This window comes from Mustela lutreola, chromosome 10 (assembly GCF_030435805.1).
Source record: "Mustela lutreola isolate mMusLut2 chromosome 10, mMusLut2.pri, whole genome shotgun sequence".
NCBI classification, from domain to species: domain Eukaryota; kingdom Metazoa; phylum Chordata; class Mammalia; order Carnivora; family Mustelidae; genus Mustela; species Mustela lutreola.
In genome coordinates this window covers 95317765-95336888 of record NC_081299.1, presented here as the reverse complement: position 1 = coordinate 95336888, position 19124 = coordinate 95317765, and the positions used below count along the sequence as shown (strand labels likewise).

Sequence of the window (19124 nt, the reverse complement as noted above, 5' to 3'; positions counted from 1 at the left end):
TTCTGGTTTATTGGCTTGGGGTCACATATTCAAGGCAGGGACCACTCATTCTTAAAGTTCTATATACTCCTAGTACTTTTACACTTTTTTTTTACAGTTAAATTTTTGATGCGTCTAGAATTTGATTTAAGGAGGGAGATGTGGATCTGATCTTATTTTCTTCCACATGGCTGCCTACCTGTCAAAACACTTTTTACAGATAAACCAATTTCCCCCAAATGATCGGATATGCCATCTTACTCAATCTTTAATAAATCTTTAGTAAATCTTAATAATCTTAATAATCTTTAGTAAATCTTACTCAATTTCTTCATGTATATCTATTTCTAGTCTTCTTACTCTATCCCATTTGTTTATTTGCGAACCATGAACACATTTTAATGACTCATGCTTGATTTAAAAAAAAACACTTTTAGTTATTGGTTAGGGGTAGCCTTCCTATATACTTTTATTTGCTTCTTTTGATAAATTTTCCTGGATTTGCTTTCTGGTTTATTGTCTACATAGGGACTTTAGAGTAACCTCACTGAATGAAAAATAATCTTACTGGGGTAGGGGAGGGATGCCTGGGTGGCTCAGTGGGTTAAGCCTCTGCCATCGGCTCAGGTCATGATCTTGAGGTCTTGGGACCGAGCCCCACATCAGGCTCTCTGCTCAGCAGGGTAGCTTGCTTCTCCCAGTGTCCCTACCCCCTGTTCGTGCTTTCTCTCTCTCTCAAATAAATAAAATCTTTAAAAAAAAAAAAAAAAAAGAAAATCCTATTGGTATTTTTACTGGGACTGTCTGTGGAATCATCCATTAGGATTTGGGGGGGGGTTCACATTTAAATTTTTTGTTCCCATATAACATCACTTTGCATATCTTTTATGCTATATCAAAGAGGTGGACATCCACATGTGAACATTGCTTTGTACATGTGGAACTTATATTTGTTTAAAACTCTTGGGATGTACAAAGTACCATAGAAGATGGTACATCTTCCTTATTCTCAAACTAACAGGTAAACGTTATTAGTTCTGTTTTCACGAGGAAGCAACTACACTTACCAAAAGAATGCAGCTAGCTGGGGCCGAGATTGAGGCCGGAGCCCTGATCAGTCCTGAGCTTGTTCTGGGGTACCATCCTCTCTGTTTGGCTTCTGGCTATGGAGGAGTTCTGGATCTCTGGATGTGATAGGACCAGACAAATAAATGATACCGGAGGAGCCAGCACTGCAGACTGGTTGGTTTTATTTGGAAATCCTGCTCACTTGCCCATTTGGCTGGCTTCTCCCAAGCTGTTCAGTGGCACCAAGTGAGCACCCTTTGTGCGCTGAGCTCTGTACCACACACTCTGGAAGAGGACCAGGGAGGCCGTCTCAGCCCTCAAAGGGCTAAGAGGCTGTCCATCCAAGCAGGAGGGCTGGCAGTGTCTTCTCAGGCCAACACTCCCCCTCGGTCTTCAAAACTGCCAGCTAACATTTCCAGATCCCACCCAAACAGCTCCAACCAGACCATGCTTTGGTCCAGAATTTGTCCTAAGGGAAAGTGATGAATAAAGACAGAGCCGAGAGTAAGCGGGACAGACATCAAGCCTCACTGGAAAGGTAGGGGGAGTCTGTCCCTTTGACTGGAGCATAGACAACCTTGTCCGAGGGTGCAGAATGTTTCTCCGTCAGGTGTTCACTCTTCTCTTCCAAGATTTTGAAAGCTACGCTAGCATAGGTAAGTGCTTCCTCTGGGGATGAAAGCTGCAGAGGAAGAAGGAGGAGGAACGACTGAGTTCAGTTTGGAGGGCAGTGTCTCTTTAAAAGCCAGGGTCTCGGGGGCCTGGGTGGCTCAGTGGGTTAAAGCCTCTGCCTTCAGCTCAGTTCATGATCCCAGGGTCCTGGGATCGAGCCCCCACATGGGCTCTCTGCTCTGCAGGGAGCTTGCTTCCCCCTCTCTCTCTACCTGCCTCTCTGCCTACTTGTGATCTCTGTCAAATAAAATATTTTTTAAAAAAAGGAAACAGTTTTTAAAAAAATAATAATAAAAAAAAATAAAAGCCATGGTCTCTGTAGAAGCCACTTGGAGGCTGTGGTCATAAAGGATCAAAGAGATCAGAAGATGCACGTGCCCAGGGTCCCCTAAACAGTGTGATCATCTTACCTTGGCCGGAGGATCACGGCTGGAGTGACTGTCCAAGGGAGGATCCCGGGCCCAGGGACTGGAGTGGCCTGCCACAGGGGCCAGGAAAGAGAGGAACAAGTCTCACCAGCGGGGCGTGGAGGAATGGGAAGACCCTCTCTGCAGGCTGGGGGGCGAGGTGGGTGTTGGAGGTGGCAAAAGTGGAGGGGTAGGGAGGGCAGGGACAGAAGCCAAGGGGATCAGTTCCCCAGTCTGTGGAGAGGGTGCACTACCAAGGTTTTACTCCCCCTCAGAGCTAACACCGAGACTAATTCTCAATGTCAGAGCCAGAAGAGCCGTCCCATCTCTCGGAGACCGCTTACATTTCCTGTAGCTCTTCACGATGAGGAAGACAAGGACCAGCAGCAGCAGTGTTAGCAGGACCCCCACAAAAAAGGCCAAGACCAAATGCTGTACGCTGTTTTGGCAAAGAAAGGGAGCAGATGACCAGCTGGGCTTTCTGAAGGCCTCTGCTAAAGGCCAGAGGGTCACCGTTCCTGCCTGTGGGTCGATCCCTAAAATAGCTTTCATGCTGGCTAGGTGACTTTTACCCACTGCTTTTCAACTTTCTGCTTTGGGGTTCCAGAACTCTCTGAAACCTCAGTGCAAATCATGAGCTCTTGTCCCCCTCAAAAATCTTCACAAGCCCGCCCGTACACACAGTTTGTCGACGAGCTGAGGGGATTCATGGATCTCCTGAGGGATCTCCCTCCCTGGGGCACTCCGGGTTAAGAACCACACTCTAAATATAAAAAACCGATTTTTTTTTTTTTTCAACTGTTTCTGGTCCCTTTTCCCCAGCCCGCCCTCCCAAGTCCCATCAGGCAGGGCCGTCAGCACAAAATCCAATGCCATGTAGTGCAAGATGAGATGGGTGGGAGAATGGCTCGCTTACTTGGTGGGCTCCTGGGAGCAGTGTGTGGAGGCAATTGTCGGAGCTGTGGTGCTGACACTTGGTTTGTCTGTGAGAGAATGCGAAGGGACTTAGTGCATCTGCCACATCTCGTGAATCTTTCCAGCTTAAATTAAGTCCCCAGGTGCCCCACCCTATCCAAGCCCCCAGGGGACATAAACAATGGAGAGTCCCACTCTGTAAAAGGAGAGAACGGTGTTTCATGTCCTGGATCCTTTAACAAAAGTAGAACTTTCACTTAAAAACTTAAAAAACAAACAGCTACACCCATGAAAGAGGAGCCTCACGTTTCTGCAGCCCCGTGTGCCCCTTTGACAAATAAACACATCTCCTGTCCCTCCCTCCAAGATTTAATAGACCCCAGGGAAATGTGCTTCCTCGGACATAAGCAGACAATGTCAAGGCCAGGGAGTAGAGAACCAAAAGCAAAACCCAAAACTAGCATTTCCCAAAGTTTTGGGGAACTTGACCTTGGAAACTACTGCCTTTTTTTAGTGGTTCCTTTGTTTGCGGGTGGCTTTTAACAGTGTCTAGTCAAAGGCAGCCACAGTGAGTTCTCGCAAGGCCAGAGTCATAAATAGGGGGCCAGTAGAGGGAAGTGAACTACCTTGCCCTAAGCTACCCAGCTGGTCTTATACTGAGCACACAGACGCCCTTTACTCAACTTGGGAGGATAGACTGTTCTCCCTGGTTCCCCTTGACACTCTTCTTGGCATTGGGTAAAATTTGATTCTTCCAACCTCAGAAATGTTGTCCCATTCAGCTCTTCAGTATCATTACTGGTTAATCCAGTCCATGTTAACTCAGTAGTGAGGCAGGTAATGGTTTCTGCCCTGGACTTACCATTTTTGGGTTCAGGTTTGGAACTCCATCCTCCCATGCTGTCTTCCCGAGAATAAAAAATGTTCCTCTTTGAAAGCTAGAAAGGAAAGGTAGCAGAGGGCTGAACTCTGAGGCTGTGATTTTGTTACCAGAGCAGTATCCATGAGAGAGAGGCTAATCATGGTGGGTGTTCTAGTGAGGACAGTGGTCATGGACTTTACATGGTGTGGTTATTATACCTCAGCCAACAGTCCTCAGCTTTGCAGGTCTAGAAATCTGATTTTAGCAGGGCTAAAATTCAACCAGAATGACTGATGGGTCCAGAACTGACTCATACCAACTAACTCCCAGGAGACTGATGTATAAACTGAAATGACATAAGGAACGTGTTGGTGTCACCAGTGCATTCTATCAGAACACATGGGAGAGCCATTTAAAACCACAGTTTTGCTTGGCAAACATTGAATTGAACTGAGTATGGGAGAAGATGAATGGATGATTTTAATACTGAATGTCATAGAGGTCTAATGTATTTGCTTCACTCCTCACTGGCAGCTGGGTAAGCTTTGACCGTCTTTCTTGTGAAGGCCCTTTCTCTAGGCTGTTTCAGAATTTTTATTCTGTTCAAGTATTATCTTTTCAAGAGTGTCAGTGTCCTTATCTGGGCTACGGTTCTACTTTTTACGTTAAGTTTTCTGTATTTTCCCTCTTATTTATTTGTACTAAAAAGTGTAAAGTACCTAAGAGAAACAGAGTAAAATCACCTGAAATCCTACTATTGATTATTATATTAATAATTTTGGAGTATTTCTTTTTAGTTCATCTTCCATGCATTTCCTAAAAGCTAGTTGAGACTTCATATGTCCTTTTCTGTTGTTGTTTTTAAGTTTTTTCTTTATCATAAACATCCCTCCTATGACATTCAAAACTTTCTATAAGCATTTTTAGCGACCATAAGTGTTTCAGTTATAGCTATATACTATAGCTCGCTTAACCAGTTTCTTTGCTGATAAAAATGGTCTCCACTTTTATTTAAATAACAGGACAAAGACATTTTAGGAAACCACAGTTTGACTTCATATTTAGGCACACCCATGATAAGAATTTTTGGCTCTGTCTATACCTGCTGTATTTTAAGGTAATTTATTTAGATTATAAATGTCACCTATTTTTTGTGTTTATTTATTCAGCTTTCAAAAGTGAATCAATTTCCAAGTCCTTGGACATGGGGAGGGTCGGGAGAAGGATAACTAATCGCCATTTACCTCTTACAACAGCAATAATAATAAGTGCGTTAGACTTGACCAAATAATATAATATAAGGTAAAGTGCCAACAGGGAAATCTGGTGAGAATTCTGAGACACAAGACTAGGAAGCCCATCATCTGCAGCAGAATCATCAGTGGTAACAATTTTTCTAGCATTTTTGCTCCTTTTCTAATTTAAAAGTCAACAATGCTCTTTGTAGAGCACCATAAAATAGAGACTATTTTTTAAAATATTGAAATATGTGTTTGCCCTAAAAAGAGCATGATCTTATGCTATGAATTTATATTAAACTTCACCATTGGGGACATAGGAGATGAGACGATTGTAGGTTTCTGTAAAGTCTTAATTTTCAAATAAGTGGCTCTGAGTTTACAACCATCCCAAAGAAATGCCACCACAGCCACCTTTAAAATTTTGGGGGCCACCTCATATTGAAAGACAAAACCATCACACAGAGCAGCAGGAAAATAAATACTTACAGATCCAGGCCAAGAAAAGCAGGAAACACATTTCCATTTGAAAACAACGCCCCAAACATTTGACAGAGCATAAATTAAAATAGAAACAGCACTATATATACTTTTGCACATTTTGTCCAGTACTGGGAGACTCTTACCAGTTGCCACAAAATCCACTAGCTACGTGCAGCCACTCAAATACAACCCTTTCCCCACCGAATAAAGTTAAAGAGGAAAAAAAGAGATAGAAACCACTAGAAATTAGATGACATTTCCCTTGCATGAATAATTATTTCATCTAGATTAAAAGCATGGGGTAAATGCATTTACCTTCTAAGAAAAAGTCCGGTCATAAGATGCCCGTTGTCTAAGACTGAACTTTTCACTTGCTTCCGTGACTACTCCTACTTTTCAGAGATGACGAAATCATGATTTACTGCTACTACCCCATCAAGCTGTGTGTTGCAAAGATCTTGTCTAAACTTGAGGTCAGACTTCCCCTTTGAGCCCAACATTATATATATATATATGTTTTAATTATTTTTTAATCCCATGAACAGCTTCTCTTATATCTTTTGACACATGAACACAAGAACGTAAGGGTTAAGACAAGTGTATTTCTAATTAAGCACTTAACTACCATGCAAGATAAGGTGGAGTTCCCAGCAATATGGCATTATCATTGTCATCAAGCACCTTCAAATATCACTTGTTCTAACCAGAGAGATGAGGTTGATAAGGAGGGACAAAGAGCAGGGTCAAGCAGAGTCAAGCGTAAGGTACTAGCTGGGCAGACATGAAGCGTGCTAGGAGTTATGGAGATCACTGAGGGTGCCTGAGTGGCTCAGTCAGTTAAGCATCTGACTCTTGATTTTGACTCAGGTCATGTTCTCAGGGTCATGAGATTGAGCCCGTGTGGTGCTCTCTCTCTCTCAAGATAAATAAATAAAATCTTAAAAAAAAAAAAAGTTATGGGCAATCCCTTTAGGGTGATGGTGAGTCATTTCTTTGTAAATATTTATCCATAAAATAATGTTAATAAAGTACTCTGCATCTTAAAAGAAGTAGTGAAAAGTAAAGGGAGGATGGATTTAGAATTTAGAAAAATAAACATATGGATTTAGAAATATTATCCAAAAGAGAATTTATGAAAGATTCACTAATACATATTCACAGATATTTAAGAAATTTGGCACACAGTAATTTCTAAGAACACCATAGAAGTTCTGGTCACTCCACTGTGTTTTGTGTTTGGCTCTGTAAGAAAACCTTGAGAGTGAAAATCTGATATTTAAGGATTCAAGAAGTTTGACAAAAGAAAATAATCCCCGAAATTATTATTCTTTTTACAAAAGAATTTGTAATTTGTGGAGTTAATGAAAAATAAAGCAAGAATTCTTATGAGGCCAAAGTTATCAGAGGAACAGATTGGATAATCCTTGTTAGATTTTCCTCTCAGCAACTAAAAGAAACTATTGAAATAGAGTAAAAACACCTTTAACTTGGAATTACTCCCTCTGGATCTCTTAATCAAGAAAGGCATGTTATTTTTTTATGTGGTATTTGAAAATAAGAAACATTCTAAATTTGAAAAAAAGATTTAAAATATTAATACATACACTTGCTAAATAAACTGTGTGTGAATTAGGTGCTATGGATATTTCAGAGAACAAAGCAGAAAATTTTCTCATGGGGCCTATTGTCTAATTGAGAAGAGAAATCAAAAACAAGAAAACAACAGACATTACAGATTGTGTTAAGGGCCATGAGGGACAGAAGCAGATTAAATGGTGGGAGGTCTTTAGATAGATGGAGGAGCAGGGATGGTCTGTCCAAGGAGCAGACACTGAGAACCAGAGGATGGGAAAAAGCTGGGCAGGCAGAGAGCCCCAGAAAGACAGTTTCAGGCAGAGGGCAGAGCAACTCAACAGGCAAGGGAAAAGGAAGAGCTGGCAGAGCTTGTAGAGCTAGTGAAATCAGGCAAGGCTGCATGCTGGTGGACCCATAGCTGGGGCTCTAGAGCATGGATGGGTTTTGGACAGAGGGAGCAGAAAGGAACCACATAGGGTACCCCAGGGCGGGGACTGATTGCTGGGACTCAGGAGATGTTTTCCTAGAGATCAGCATGGTTCAAGAGTGGAGCATTTTTAAAATGTATTAAATTCAATTGTTTAACATTTAGTGTATTATTAGTTTCAGAGATAGAGTTCAGTGATTCATCAGTCTTACATAATAACTCAGTGCTCATTATATCACGTGTCCTCCTTACTGTCGTCCATCACCCAGTCACCCCATCCCCCATCATCCTCCCCTCCAGCGACCCTCAGTTGTATTGTATGATTAAGAGTCTCTTATGGCTTGTCCCCCTAATTTTGTCTTATTTTTCCCTCCCTTCCCCTATGATCCTATTTTGTTTCTTAAATTCCACATATCGGTGAGACTGTATAATTCTTTCTCTGATTGACCTACTTTACTTAGCGTAATACCCTGTATTTCCATCTACATCATTGCAAATGGCAAGATTTCATTTTTGTGAAGGCTGAGTAGTAGCCTCTTGTGTATATATACCACATCTTTATCTCTTCATCTGGCAATGGACATCTGGGCTCTTCCCATAGTTTGGCTATTGTGGACATTGCTGCTATAAACAATGGCATGCAGGTGCCCCTTCAGATCACTAGATTTGTATCTTTGGGGTAGCTCTACTTTCAACTTTTTGAGAAACCTCCATACTATTTTCCAGAGTGGCTGTGCCAGATTGAATTCTTACCAAAAGCATAAGAGGGTTTATACTTTCTCCGTATCTACAACAACACCTGTCATTTCCTGACTTGTTAATTTTAGCCATTCTGACTGGTGTGAGGTGATATCTCAATGTGGTTTTGATTTGTATTTCCCGGCTACCAAGTGATGTTGAGCACTTTTTCATGTGTCTGTTAGCCATTTGGATGTCTGTTCATGTCTTCTGCCCATCTCTTGATTGGATTATTTGTTCTTTGGGTGTTGAGTTTGATAAGTTCTTTATAGTTCTTTATAATCTGTAAAGATAAAGGGTACTAGCCTTTTATCTGATATGTCATTTGCAATTATCTTCTCCCATTCTGTCTGTTGTCTTTTTTAAAACATTTTTTTATTTTTTATAAACATAAAATATATTTTTATCCCCAGGGGTACAGGTCCGTGAATCGCCAGGTTTACACATTTGACAGCACTCACCATAGCACATACCCTCCCCAATGTCCATAACCCCCCAACCCCCCTCGCTGCAGCAATCCTCAGTTTGTTTTGTGAGATTAAGAGTCACTTATGGTTTGTCTCCCTCCCAATCCCATCTTGTTTCACTTATTCTTCTCCTTCCCCCTTAAGCTCCCATGATGCATCTCCACTTCCTCATATCAGGGAGATCATATGATAGTTGTCTTTCTCCAATTGACTTATTTCACTATGTCTTTTGGTTTTGTTGACTGTTTCCTTTGCTGTGCAGAACCTTCTTATCTTGAAGTCCCAGTGGTTCATTTCTTGCCTTGGTTTCCCTTGCTTTGGAGATGTGTCTAGCAAGAAGTTGTTGCAGCTGAGGTTACAGTGGTTGCTGCCTGTGCTCTCTTCTAGGATTTTGATGGATTCCTGTCTCACAATTAGGTCTTTCATCCTTTTAGAGTCTATTTTTATGTATGGTATAAGAAAGTGGTCCAGTTTCATTCTTCTGCATGTGGCTGTCCAATTTTCCCACCATTTACCAAAGACATTGTCTTTTTTCCATTGGACATTCTTTCCTGCTTTATTGAAGATTAGTAGACCTTAGAGTTGAGGGTCCATTTTTGGGTTCTCTATTCTCCATTGATCTATGTGCCTGTTTTTGTGCCGAGATGTAAGTGAATTTGAGAGATATCTAGGAGTGGAAACAAAAACAAGGAAGGGCAAAAGATCAAAGATGTTACCAAAGGGCTGAAAGATGAAGAAGAGCCAGAGAGGGAAACAGTAGTAGCTCAAGACTTAGAGTGACAATTAATTAATTAATTCAACATTTACTGAGAACCTTCTATGACCCACATGCATTGCCAAGTTATGGAGTAAACAGCATAATGAAATATTGTAGATGAAATGCTGATATCTGCACCAGAAGAGTGGGACCCAATGGAGAAAGGGCTGAGCTTACACAATAAGGAGGGAGACTGAGTGTCCCGAGAAGCACCATAGAGGAGATGATGTATGAGTTGTGTCTTGAAAGATGAATCACATTTTCTAGACAGGCAGAGGAAGGAAGCGTATTCCAGGCAGAGGGATTGCACGAGTAAAACATGCTTTGTCATGTTAGTTACAGTCCAAGAAATGCAAGTTTTTTTTCCATGGCTGGTGCAGTGGGGAATGAAGGTCAGGTGGGGATGGGGAATGGAAGAGAAAAGGCTGGAGGAAGGAAAAGACCAGGTAATGGAGGACTCTAAACAAATCTTACGAGAGATGGCTGAAGAGTGACATGGTCACAATGGGTTTAGGCAACAGAACATAGGAGGGCCTGGGGAGGGGCCAGGCAGGGGGGAGCAAATCCTTTACCATTGCAGAGGTCTGACCAGAGGCAGTGGCCATGACAAAGAAGAGATGGGGAAGAGAGGTGATGAATCTAGTCATTTACTACTTGTAAGAGGAGGGTATGGGAGAGAGGAGCTCAGGGTAGCTCCCAGATTTCTGCATCGTTATCACTGACTAGTTAGTGCCAATATAGAAGTGATGTAGAATTGGACAAATAATGTGTTTACTCTTTGACACATTGACTTCAGGGTGCTTGTGCAACATTCAGGCAGAAATGTGGCAAGGGTAACAGGACACACAGATCTAGCGCTCATAAAAGAGCTCTAGATTTGTGTGATAGACAGTCCTAGTTCTTGCCCACAATCAATTCTCTTCTCCTTCTGGCCCAAAGCCTCGCCTGTGATTTGGGGGGGGGGGGGGGTTGCTATGTGACTTCTTGTGGCCAAAAGACTATGAATGAAAGTGAGTTATTCCCTTTGAGTTGAAGCATTTAATCACTGAAGTAAGACCTCTTCTGACCCCTTCTGCAGGGTGGTCACGGAGATTTGTGGTGAGAAGGTAAGGTTGCAGGCTCTTGAAGCTGGATCACTGCGTCATCATATAGAGGATAGTTTCTCCGGAGGGCCACCTGGACCTGTGGTGGATTCTTTATGAGCAAGAAATAAGCATTTCCACATTACACAAAGATTTGGGGATAGTTTCTGATCTCCCTTAACCTAACCCATCCTGCCTAACACGATTTGAGTTAGAAGTGAGGAAGTCAGCTGCATACAAGTGATAGTAAAAGCCATGGGAATGGCTAAGTCTGTCCATGTAGCCTGTAGAGTGGGAATAAAAATTCATAGGCCAGAACCCTGAGAAACACCAATATTTAGAGGGAGGCAGACAGCTGTCAGCTAAGGAAACTGAGAGGAAGCAGTGACAGCGAACACAAGCTATTAGAAGCCAGGAAGAAAAGGAAGGAAGGAAAGCTGTGGCCAACAGCACCAGATGCTGCCAAGAGGGAGACCCAGTAACATGAGGACTGGAAAGAGTGGACTGGATCTGGAAATGAAGGGATCATGATGACCCCTTTCTGTGAACACAGCTTAGGGTGTGGCAGTGGCAGAGAATAAGACTTCAGTGGGTTGAACGGTGAACACGAATCCCAGGACATAGAACAGACTGGATCTTTAAAGAGATCCTCTTGTCAAAGAACACCAACCAATGCTGATGAAACATTTTAAACACCAGAATTGAGAAATGCGTGGCTGAACTGGATGCTGGGAATCCTCAAAAGTACAAAGGAAGCATATTGAGTGAGAGCTGGAGCTGGGGTTTGCTCTGGGAACAGCTGCTAATTTTTGTTGACTCAGAGTTAGGGTCGAAAGGCCATGTGCATGAGATCAGGAAACCGAATCTAAAGCCTGCACCAAGGCGGGAGTTGGGGGGTGGATTGCATCAGACCCTCTGAAAGGAGAACCACAGTGGGTGGATTAGGAAAAAAGCCACAGATGGACATGTTAAGGATCCTTGTACTAGCTTTCAACAGCAGCATAACAAATGATCACACATTCTGAAGCCTAAAAGAGTACACATTTATTATCTCTCAGTGTCTGTGAGTTAGAGGCTTTGGTACTGCTTACCAGGGTTCTCTGCTTAGGGTCTTATCAGAGTGCAGTGAGGGCACTGGCTGGGGCCTTGGTTTCATCAGAGGCTTGACTAGAAGATCTACTTCCAAACTCCATTTTTTGCATGAATTCTTCTCCTTTCGGCTGTGCGACTGAGGGGCTCTAGCTTCTTACTGCCTGTGTGCTGGGGTTAGCCCTCGGGTCCTAGAAGCTGCCTGTCGTTCCCCACCTGTGGCCCTTTTCATAGGTAGTTCACAACATGCCAGTCTGCTTCTTTGAGGCCAGCAGGAGAGTCTTGCCAGGCTGCCAGGATGGTGGTCTACAGTGTAATGTAGCAGTGGGAGTGACTTCTCATCACCTGTGCCACATAAAATAACCCAATGGAGGGAGTGGCAACATATCACCTTTGATATATTGTATCATTAGATGCAAGTCACAGAGTCCATCAGTGCTCAGGGCAAGGGATTTTACTGGGGTAACACCAGGGAAGACACTGGGGGGGCACTGTAGAACTCTGCCTGTCACGCTGGTTTATTCCAGTCTTGGCTCTGGGCAGAGGAGAAAGAGAAAAACAAAACAACTTTTGAGGATTCTCTAACCACAAACCCGACTTCAGGAAGTTTGGGGCCAGATTTCGTACTCCTTGCACCTCTGTATCTTCTGTTTTTTGTCATTCATTTCACAATAGTTTCTAATTTCTTCTTTGAGGCATGGATTGCTTAGAAATGTATTTCCTAATTTCAAAATACACATTGATTTCCTTATCATTTGGTTAATTTTTAAGCACAACTGCTCTGTGATCAACAAAAAATACTATGCATGATTTCAATCCTTCAAAATCTGTTGAAGCATGCATTATACAATATTACATGGTCAATTTTTATATACTATCTTTTTTTTTCCACCAGATTTGTTTATCTATTTGAGTGAGAGAGAGAGAGCTTGACAAGGAGGGAAAGAGAGAGGGAAAGATAATCTCAAGCAGACTCTGCACTCCGTGGAGCCCCCCTACACAGGGCTCGGTATCACAACCCTGAGATCACGACCTGAGCCGAAACCAGGAGTCAGCGGCTTAAGTGACTCTGAGCCATCCAGGGGCCCTTTGAATGCTATTTCATATGTACTTGAGAAGAATGTGTAGCCTGTGGTTATTGGCAGTAGCATTCTGTATGTCTCTATTAAGTACAGTTTGTTGTTCTGTCCAAATTCTATATCCTAACTGTTTACTAATTTTTTAGTCATGGATGTGATTATGAATTTGTCTACTTCTACATAAAAATATTTTAATCTCCCAAGAGCTTATCTTTACACTTATCTTAGGTCTACTCACGTATTCTTTTTTTAAAGATTTTATTTATTTATTTGACAGAATGAGATCACAAGTAGGCAGAGAGGCAGGCAGAGAGAGAGAGAGGAGGAAGCAGGCTCCCCGCTGAGCAGAGATCCCCATGCGGGACTCGATCCCAGGACCTTGAGATCATGACCTGAGCCGAAGGCAGAGGCTTAACCCACTGAGCCACCCAGGCACCCCTCTACTCATGTATTTAACAGCTGTTTTTCTTCCTTTTCCCGTTTCTGGCATTTTCTATGGGATCATTTTCCTTGTCTTAAGGATACCTTTTAGTGTTTCAGTGAAGTGCTGCTGGTTGTTAACTCATTTAGTTCTTTCAAAATTTTTATTTCTCTTCCATTCTTAAAAGATATTTTAATGCCATGGAATCCTGGTTGGTTATTTCCTCTCCATATATCGACCACTTCGTGTCATGATTTTCTGGCTGTGAGCTCTTTTAAGTATTGCCTCTCCTTCATTTTCTTTGGGGATTCCAACTGCATATTAGACCTTGTTGTATCTTCTCTCCTACTGTCCATTTGGTATTTCTCTCTCTCTCTCTTTTTTTTTTTTTTTGTCTCTCTCCTTCCTTCTAGATATTCTAAGTTATTTCCAGTTCATAATTGCTCCTTTCACCATGGTCTAATCTGCTATTGACAAGAGCCAACTGAGCTAATTTTTCTATATATTTTTTTCAGTTCTAGAATTTATATTCTTCAAATTTTCTGTTTCTTTAAATGTATGCTCAGTTCTGTCAACATTTTCAAACTTGACTTTTATCTGCTTTAATACAATAAGCATATTTAGTTTATGGCTTAATATTTAGTTTTTGCTTACAGTATCTTATCTTCTAATCATCTGATTATATTTTACTGTAAAATTGGGTTTGAAAAATCATTCGTAGAAATATAAGAGTAGGGTCACGTTTTATTCCTCCAAACCAGGTTTCTTGTATTGCTTTTGCCAGGAACCTGGCGCCACCAGCAATCTGGGATCACCTTAATCCAAGTTCAAGGCTGAGTGTTCATGGAGTTATCCACTCACAGCAGGGCACTGGCCATGGAAGGGCTGGTTTTTTGGTCTTCACCTTTATTTCCAAGTACAGCTGACTGTATGTGTGTTGGTGGTGGTGGGAAGTGGTGATGTTTACTCGGTTCCCCTCCTCAGTGGGTCCTTGACTCCATCCTTCATTTCTCTGAGAATAGCCACTAGTCTGTGAAGTCACCGAAAGAATAGTTTAGTCTTCTGGCCATCTCTCTCAGATTGGCAAATGCTTCCAGGGCATATGTGGGCCCGAGTGCTAATCTCACCTCTCTGAACTTCCACTGTCTTTCGGTCCTTGGCCTGATGATATTTCATTAACTCTTAGTGCTTTAATATATTTTTTTTAACTTTTTAAATTAAATTAAATTTATTTATTTGACAGACGGAGATTACAAGTAGGCAGAGAAGCAGGCAGAGAGAGAGAGGAGGAAGCAGGCTCCCTGCTGAGCAGAGAGCCCAATGCGGGGTTCGATCCCAGGATCCTGGGATCACGACCTGAGCTGAAGGCAGAGGCTTTAACCCACTGAGCCACCCAGGCGCCCCAGTGCTTTAATATTCTTAAGATATGTATTATATCTCACTCAGATGTTAAAAAATTTCTTCAGTTGCACAGTCTGAGTTACCTAATCTACCGTTACCGGAAGCAAATGTTACAAGATTTTGAATTTCAATTGCATTTTAACCCCAACCAACAAAGTTCCAGGAATCCACATCTTAATTTTATTTCTTCAACAACAAATAGAAAATATAAGCAAGGTACATTTTATAATACTAATAAAGAATAAAGAGTTTTTAGAATAAATGTTATAAAAGAGGTACCAGACCTTAACAGAGAACATCAAAAAACTTTAATGGAAAACACTTAAGACCTAATACATGGAGAAACATAATCCTTAATTTAATTACTTCCTTTAATGTCATTTATCTTGTTCCTCTATCTCCTGTAGTTCCTGGAAACTGGAATTTACATCTTAAGCCTTGACAGATTCAAGTTCATTATTTTTGGCTAGATTACATCATAGGAGACATTGTCTACTTTATATTTAATCACATCAGGAAACATTTCTGGGTTATCTTACCATGAGGGATGTTAAGAATAACCACCGAATTAGGGTGATTGACTTGACTAGAATGGTCTTCAGATTATTATTTATCATTGAAAATAATTTGTTTTGCTCAGTATAAAACTTACAACAAAAGAATCTAACATTTCCCTTTTTTCACTAACAATGTAATTGATTTCTTTTGCTCATACAAAAATACTTCAAATTCAACTGGACTTTTTCATATCACATACTTAAGAAATAATCATGATACTCTCATCTGCAGATTGCCCAGCCAGCCAGTCACCATGCAGCCGGTTGGTAGGTCCCAAACCACATCTACCGCATAGAAATACATTTCTGATAATTTGGAAGTAGAGATTTGGAGCCGGGGTCTGGAGTTTTGCCTCTAGGACTCCTGCTTGGCTTATCACCTCCTCTTTGGGTTGACATCATACTGCTTGGGCACAGGTAAACAAATTCCTCTAGCACATCCATGGCCCCTGGCCCAAGAGAAGCAGCACGTGCTCTACAACTGGGCACCATTGCTTATGTCCAGGTGGGAAAACCCTCTCTTGGCAATGTGTCAGTGTTGCTGAATGCAAGACGTTGGTCATCCGGTTCTCTGGTTCTGGGCACTGTGGGGCCTGTTCTTAGACTCTGCTCAGACCAAATGGCCTGATGAGAAGCCCCAGATGAAACTGTTCTCAGCCTGAAATCGTTGGCCTGAGGGTCAGCCCCCCTGCCCCACATATTAAGTAGTATCTCCGGCATATTAGCCATCTGTGGCAACCTGTCTGGGAAGCTTGGAGTTTGTGCAAAGCGTTCAAACTGGAACAGTTCAGATGTGTGAGAAACAGCAAAGAAAGGGTGGCCAAAGCAGAATCAATAGGGAGAGTGGTGGTCATGAGGTCAGAGACATTGCTAGGGACCAGATCATACAGTACCTTGTAAATAAGATAAGGATCAGATTTTATTCTAAATGTGATAGAGCATTACATAGTTTTAGGCAGGGTAGTGATAGGATTCAACTTACATTTTATAAAGCTCACTTTGGCTGCAGAGAATTGTTAAAAGGATGCAAGTGTACGACAGAGAATTGTAGTAGTCCAAGTGAAACATGGCAGCTTGGATTAGGCAGTGGTAGGAGTGGACATATTTGTGATAATTTTTGAGTAGAAGTAAACAAGACTTGCTGATGGACTGGGTAAAGTGAAAGCCTGGGGCTCCTGGGTGACTCAACTGACTAAGCATCTGCCTTTGGCTCAGGTCATGATCCCAGGATCCTGGAATCGAGCCCCACATTATCATTTTCAGGCTCCCTGCTCAACAGGGAGTTGGCTTCGTCTGCTTTCCTCCACCTCCCCCTATCCCCTGCTTGCGACTGCTCACTCTCATAAGTAAAATCTTAAGAAAAAACAACAACAACAACAACAAAAAAAAAACGAACAGTGAGAAGGACTAAGGTAGACTCCTAGTTTTTTGGGCTGGCCAACTTAGGTGAAAGGTGGTGCCATTATGGGATAGAGAAGACTTAGGAAGAGCAGGGTGGGGGTGGAGACTAAGAGATCTATTTTTAACTTACATTTGAGATGTCTTTAAGGAATCCAACAGGGGTGTAGACAATACAAGTGAGGGTGAGTAATGTTCTGAAAATTATTCTATGTAGATCTATTTCCTCACTGCTTCTCAATCCTTTACCACAACCGTAATCTATCTTTTGCCCTGCTATTCAACCAAACCTACTCTAATATGGGCCACCAGAGACTTTCTGCTATTAACTCTAATGCGCACTTTGAGTCCTCTTAATCTCCCTGAAAAAGTGGCTCTTCTGACACAGAACTCTCCACGGTCTTGATTTTTTGACACTGCTCTCTCCTGGTTTTCCTCCAATAACTGGCTATTCCTTTTTTTGTGTAATCCTCTACCATTTCAAAAACACTGATATTTTTTCATGGCTCTATACTTACTTACATTCTTTCCTGAGTCACGGTGAGTAACAGTGCCTCCCATTCTCTTCCCTTTCAGGCTATAACTTCTCCAAGAAAGCTGTAACTCACATTGATTGTTCCTTCCTTCCATTATCTGCACACTCAAGTCCCATTAACGTTGCCTTTAGTGTTTCTCAATTACCTTCTTTCCAACCACACTGACAAGGCCTTCAGTTGAGGTCTTCAATGTCTTTTGGCTAGAATGATCCTGCCGCTGAGCAAGCTCTGCCTCTCCCCAAACTGTCGTCTTCTGTTGACAGTACCTTTTCTGAAACAAAAATCTAGTTGTCATTCCTCTGCTCCCCGGTCCTCAGAACAAAATCTAACTGCTAAGCAGAACATTTAAGGACCCTAATATAACTCCTATTTGTATTTCACTTGAGTAACTTAGATTTAAAAATGTTCCTCTTTTACATTAGCTTTCCCACAATCATGAGTACTGCTCCTTCTTTCTGGACCCAACCCCTAACTCTTTTGGCTTTCTCTTTCAAACACCAGCTCAGCCTTCCCTTTCTTACCTGTCACCTTTCTGCTCTCTCCACTTCACTGGATGTTCACGGACTTCTTGGGATTAGATTTTTGCTTTCAGTATTACTCATCCAGGCTAACATTTATTAATAGGCTAGTTATTGTGGTGGTTTGTAATGTGTTGAGTGGGTTACACGAAATTACTTTCCAGAATTCTCTTCCCTGAATATTTCTGTTAGAGTGAGCAATCGGTCCCTGAGCAAGTTTACAGAGCAGATGTGAAGCAGCAACTATTTAGGAGCTCATATGTGTTGTTGGTGATCTGTGGCTCCCAGTTCTTAACTGGCCGACAACTTCCCCGTCTTTCCCTGGAGCACTCTTCAGCTTTTCTAACCTTTGGCCACCGTAATATGTGTGAAAAAGGACCCAGGCTTTTCTGGAAGTCATACCATCAAAGTCCGAGGTAATAAAAATGACAAGGGTTTCGGTCTGTGGTTGCGATTTCTACTTGTTCCTGTGTCTCCCTCTTTACAGCCATCTTCCCCTCTTCCCTGCCTACTCTTGGACTTCGAGCTCCTACATCAGAAACAAAGGTTAACAGCCTCAGAGAGCCATGCTTAAGCAGTTCCCACAACAGTGCCAAGTCAAATTCCGTACAAACCTCTGTCCTAGTAGTTCTGCTTCTCCGACTGAACGCTTACTGATAGTTCTATAAAAGGAAAACGAGGCTAGTGAAACCACCTGAAGTGCCATTATATTCTCAAAGCACCGGTGCTAAAGTCTCTATTGTTCACATACTCTTACTGCCTTTTCTAGATTTTTAACTTTCTGAGAGGCAATTTTATCTCTGTATGACCAGTGAAGAATGGTGCTTAGCACAAATTAGGTATTTATAAATCCTTTGTTAAACAAAGAATTTGGAGCACCTCTGCCAACCATAGCAAAATCTCTTTAATAACAATAAAGATGTCAATCTGATTTCTGTAGCAGATGAATATATTAGCTACCAATAAATACTGACCCTACATCGGCTGTTACATGAATTAAAATCCTAGGAAGTGAGAGAAAATAGCAGTTACCCAAATGGTACACATTTTCAAATATTTCCTATTATGTAAGTTGCCCTTTGTTTATAAGTACATCCTTAAATAAGTATGGGAGAATTAAATACAAACAAGCCTATGGGGGAACGTAGGTGGCTCAGTGGGTTCAGCCTCTGCCTTTGGCTCAGGTCATGATCTCAGGGTCCTGGGATGGAGTCCCACATCAGGCTCTCTGCTCGGCAGGAGCCTACTTCCTCCTTTCTCCCCCTCTGCCTGCCTCTCTGCCTCCTTGTGATCTCTCTGTGTCAAATAAATAAATAAATAAAATATTTAAAAAATAAAAATAAAACAAAAAACAAAACAAGCCTATGGAAGGGCAGAATTTTTTGACATATCTGCTGGACTCTTTAGGTTAATTTTATAACACATTGGGTCCATAATATATCCTACAGACATACT

The 19124-nt window shown here is 41.8% G+C and overlaps 1 protein-coding gene across 2 annotated transcripts; it reads right to left on the bottom strand.

Moving 5' to 3' along the window:
- Positions 1-1212: 1212 nt before the first annotated feature.
- Positions 1213-6078, bottom strand: C10H1orf162 (chromosome 10 C1orf162 homolog). 2 transcript variants are annotated; one of them, XM_059136708.1, is made up of 7 exons: positions 5940-6077; positions 3904-3979; positions 3043-3109; positions 2471-2565; positions 2130-2197; positions 1625-1729; positions 1213-1516 (listed from the first exon to the last, which is right to left on the bottom strand). In XM_059136708.1, the coding sequence occupies exons 2-7, from the start codon at positions 3938-3940 to the stop codon at positions 1454-1456; spliced, it is 435 nt and encodes a 144-aa protein (XP_058992691.1). In that variant the 5' UTR covers positions 3941-3979; positions 5940-6077; the 3' UTR covers positions 1213-1453. The 2 variants fall into 2 exon arrangements, with proteins under 2 accessions (XP_058992691.1, XP_058992692.1); XM_059136709.1 differs by lacking the exon at positions 2471-2565 and having other exon boundaries at positions 5940-6078.
- Between the last annotated feature and the right edge of the window lie 13046 nt (positions 6079-19124).